Here is a 1,596-nt window from a genome sequence, read left to right as displayed (position 1 = left end):
AAATGTGTATTGATCTTTTGCAGACCACAATTAAATCTGTGAATGGGCTTTGCACGAGGAACACTGAAAGGAAATGTCCCAACAAAAACAGCAACTTTCTGTGTCAAACCTGTAAGTTTTGCCCTCTTTGGGTGCAACAGTGACACAGCCTTGGTCAGCTAGGATGGGGTACGGCACCACCAGCAGAGGACCGGTGGGGTTTTCAGCTTTGATCTTCTTCCGTCCCCGGGGTGCCTTGGGTGGCGGGCCCAACAGTCCTGCCAGGCCTCCAGCCTTCATGTGGTCCATGCCAGGACCACTAGCCAGGCCAGATATGATGTTCACAGAGGGGGCGCCGCCCAGGCGGTTCTGGCTGCTGGAGGTTGGAGTCGTGGGGGTCAGGGCATCTGAGGTGCTGTGGCTGTCGGGTCGGGATGAAGGAGCCAGACCTGTGGAGAGGGGAACCACGACTATTTTAAACTGTAGCACTACACAGGACTTAAGAAGCTTCCAATTCTTTTAACCACTGTTTTTGCATGTTCTAGCTTTTTGCATGCATGCATGCTTTGAACGCATACTTCCATACTGTTCCACACAGCCACTGTTAGCATGCCTGGAACAGTTGAAAACATGCATTGAAATTGCTAAAGCACAGAAGCATAGTTTACAAAATGGCAAGATAAAATGCAAAGAATGCACGGTTTGTAGTAAATAGGCTAAAAAGTGCAAAAGCACAGATATGTTTGTAAGTTTTGTTTTGTACTAATCAGTCTGAAATCATTAGTATTAATCAGTGTATCCTCATCACCAGCCAGCAGAAAATCAAAAACTGTCTGTGTTATTCCCTAAGCGCTGTTCAAACATTTGACCATTCATCCATCACAATGCACAATCTCTCCACTTTAAGCATCAAGTATTGTTTTGAAAAATATTAAACTAACTAATGATATAATAAGTACCATAGCAGTTTGCTGTACACCGAACACTGACTGTTAGTACAGTAAATGTACTCGTCTTATTTTCCAGCTATTGTACATCCTTCATTGTACCTGTGTGTGTCAGTGTATCCCAATCTAATGTGACAATGTCCTACATACAGTTTATATTAATAACTGACTGCAGTACCTGAGCGATGGTTGATCCGGCCTGGTTGCTCGCCAAGCTGTCTCATGTGCCAGTCTTCCCACAATCCTTTGGCCTTCACTGCTGACTTGTCGTCCATATTTCCATCTGAAAGTTGTCAGGTGATTATTAATCAGCATTTTAATCAGAGAACAGGTGACCGTGTTTTGATACAGACAAACTTCCGTTGTGCAGAATAGCACACAATGTGAGGTCGACAACCTCCACCAGACCTACCCTACCTATACATTTATTTAGTTTCTTTACCTCACAAAACCCTTTTTTTTTCATTCAACAGAATAATCCAAACTCCTCAGTGCATTAGTGTTTAATGTTGTCTTGATAAAGACAGCCATACAGGGACTTTTCCTGGATAAAACACTGTCTAAAAATAGCAAAGTTTCCTGATATAAACATGAAATATCTGATCAAAGAATAGAAAGAATAAGCAAGACTAAAAAAATCTCACCAATCACGCAATGGCAACTTTTGATA

General features: G+C 42.6%; 1 protein-coding gene across 1 annotated transcript; it reads right to left on the bottom strand.

Moving 5' to 3' along the window:
• Positions 1-25: 25 nt before the first annotated feature.
• Positions 26-1,339, bottom strand: LOC111656023 (zinc finger protein 362-like). The gene is made up of 2 exons (XM_023407634.2): positions 1,105-1,339; positions 26-428 (listed from the first exon to the last, which is right to left on the bottom strand). The coding sequence occupies exons 1-2, from the start codon at positions 1,199-1,201 to the stop codon at positions 31-33; spliced, it is 495 nt and encodes a 164-aa protein (XP_023263402.1). The 5' UTR covers positions 1,202-1,339; the 3' UTR covers positions 26-30.
• Positions 1,340-1,596: the final 257 nt, after the last annotated feature.

Source organism: Seriola lalandi, unplaced genomic scaffold (assembly GCF_002814215.2).
Source record: "Seriola lalandi dorsalis isolate HSWRI2012SDOR001 ecotype SW California unplaced genomic scaffold, Sedor1 jcf7180001958183, whole genome shotgun sequence".
Lineage (NCBI taxonomy): Eukaryota > Metazoa > Chordata > Actinopteri > Carangiformes > Carangidae > Seriola > Seriola lalandi.
Note: the sequence above shows the minus strand (reverse complement) of the source record. Positions and strands in the feature narration are given on the sequence as shown.

Bases quoted from the DNA above. Each gene is read 5' to 3' on its own strand.
- LOC111656023 (XM_023407634.2), bottom strand. From the start codon at position 1,201: ATGGACGACAAGTCAGCAGTGAAGGCCAAAGGATTGTGGGAAGACTGG. The intron at 429-1,104 runs GTACTGCAGTCA...CCCTCTCCACAG, and splicing joins CCGGATCAACCATCGCTCAG to GTCTGGCTCCTTCATCCCGA.